Genomic DNA, 2031 nt, shown 5'->3' with positions numbered 1-2031 from the left:
TCCTCACGTCTAGTTGGTATTCAATCCTAGCCAAGTAACCACGTATTGATGCAGTGAGTGTCAGTCCAAAAATGTTACTTCCTCTGGGCGGAATTAATCACCGGAAGTTTATATGATAGGTCATATGATTACCAATAGGTTTTGATGTGAGAGAGCGACATTGAATTATAAAGTATCTATTTATTGCCGAACAGCAGAGCACTGCCTCGGTCAGACGCTGCTAATAGCGCTACTGCAGACTCGTACAGTTCTCTGCTACACTTCAAACTGGTAGGAAGACACTTGGCTCTACGAAGTTTCGCCTTCTTTAAATGCGGGAGCTTGTATACGTTGCCTCCCTTTTCACGTAGAATCGCCAGCATGCACGCCTGAAGGGTCAGGAAAATGTCGTTCACGGTGTCACTTTTCAGCTGGCTGAAAGCAGTGTTCACGGACTCGATGAGGGCATCAATTCCTTTCCTGGGGATGTAGTACTGGAGGGTCTGCATGGCGTTGAAAACGCCCAGATCGAGGTGTTGAGATCGGGCGAATTGGGTGCTTGGCATAGCATTCGGATGCTCCAGCCTCCCTCTTGACCAGCTTTGACGACGTCCGGGTCCCATGGCTCCACGTGAAGCTTCGCATTATCCTGTTGAACAAGAATTAGCATGTGGTGATCCTTTCGTGGCCACTGCGCCTTAATAGCTGGAAATACTTTAGTAACCAAGTACTCCCTGTACACCTCACGATCGACTGTGTCAATGTTTCGGGTGCAAACGGCTCCTTTAGCACTGTTCTTGCTAGAACGTTGAGCTTCGTACTTCTCTGTAAAGGACCAAATGCCAAGCTTGCCATCCCATTGCTGCTTTCGATGAGGGTCGTACCTATATATCAAATGTCAAAAGTTATAGCTTTTGAAAAAGCAAATATTATCAGCTTACCGAGGCCGCGCCAAGGCAGCCAGGAACATCGTCTTCGGGATGAACCGCTTGCTCTTCCAGAACCTAGGAGGCGGCTTCTCGCCCTCTAGCACCAGGTAAGAACGCTTGCCACGGTCGGAATAGAACCATTTCTCATCAACGTGTACAACATTGTGCATAGACTCAAATTCCAGTGTCCTGTCGTCGATAAACGACAGAGCATGCTCAACGCGTCGGAGCTTGTTTTCTGGAGTCAACGCCGGCTTAATGAAAGTCGTACGACGCTTGAGCATTCCCTTCCTTACCGCCTGTCGCACCAAATTCCTGGAGACGCCAGCAGCAGCGGCAGCACGTCTTTCAACAGCTCTATCCTCCATGGGAACACGGGCAAGTTTTTCACGCAATTCATCGCGATTCTTGCGCTTCCTGCCGCAGTGTCGCTTCCTCCTGCTCTTCCACTCATCCCCTACGACTCCTGCCTCGACCGCAGCAACGTAGCGCTTCCAGATAGTGCTGATAGTGGTCGGATCACGCTCCACACCCGAGGCCACCTTTGCGTATGCTCCACGAGGCAATTTGCCGTTTTCGCTGATCCGAAGAAGCTCATCGATGACAGCCTTGCGCTCTACATCACTTAAGTAAGGTTTCCCCATGGTTTCGTAAGCATAGACACAGTCCAGCAGTCGTGGCGGGTGCAGCCCCAACGAAAATCCCGAAGTGACTGTGTTGAAAATGTTGTAGCTCCTGCTAGCGGGCTCCGTTTGGCCCGAAACGGGTGGTGTTGGAAAGAGGAGACGCTGCACCGTCATTTCCGCCAATCCAGAACGGATAAAACGCGCTAGAAATGAAGTTATTGGTCAAAACGTCTGTTTCCGGTGATTAATTCCGCCCAGAGGAAGTAGCATTTAATCAAAACTATCACTACCCACCTCATAGCTTTTGCTGCACTCAAGTTCTCACCAAAAGTTTCTGTCTCAATTGCATCCGCCTCGGTGGTCATCCTGGTTCGATAAATGACACAAATATCACGCACCTGGCTCCGGCCGGAACGAATTCGGATTGTCGGACAGCGCTTAGGTAGGATTCGCACAAACGCGCTGTGTGAGGAGCGCGGCGTGTCCACGTAGTGATC

General features: G+C 50.2%; 2 protein-coding genes across 2 annotated transcripts; both read right to left on the bottom strand.

Annotated features, from left to right (window-relative positions):
* Positions 1–176: 176 nt before the first annotated feature.
* PPTG_17794 (hypothetical protein) lies at positions 177–362 on the bottom strand (the record flags this gene model as incomplete). Its single annotated transcript, XM_008915820.1, has 1 exon — positions 177–362. The coding sequence occupies one exon, from the start codon at positions 360–362 to the stop codon at positions 177–179; it is 186 nt and encodes a 61-aa protein (XP_008914068.1).
* Positions 363–427: 65 nt separating this feature from the next.
* PPTG_17793 (hypothetical protein) lies at positions 428–1552 on the bottom strand (the record flags this gene model as incomplete). The annotated part of the gene is made up of 2 exons (XM_008915819.1): positions 428–863; positions 921–1552. 2 exons carry the CDS (start codon positions 1550–1552, stop codon positions 428–430), a joined length of 1068 nt encoding a protein of 355 aa, XP_008914067.1.
* Between the last annotated feature and the right edge of the window lie 479 nt (positions 1553–2031).

Source organism: Phytophthora parasitica (assembly GCF_000247585.1).
Source record: "Phytophthora parasitica INRA-310 unplaced genomic scaffold supercont2.76, whole genome shotgun sequence".
NCBI lineage: Eukaryota > Oomycota > Peronosporomycetes > Peronosporales > Peronosporaceae > Phytophthora > Phytophthora nicotianae.
The sequence above is the reverse complement of the archived record's forward strand: the minus strand, read 5'-3'. Positions and strand labels throughout refer to the sequence as shown.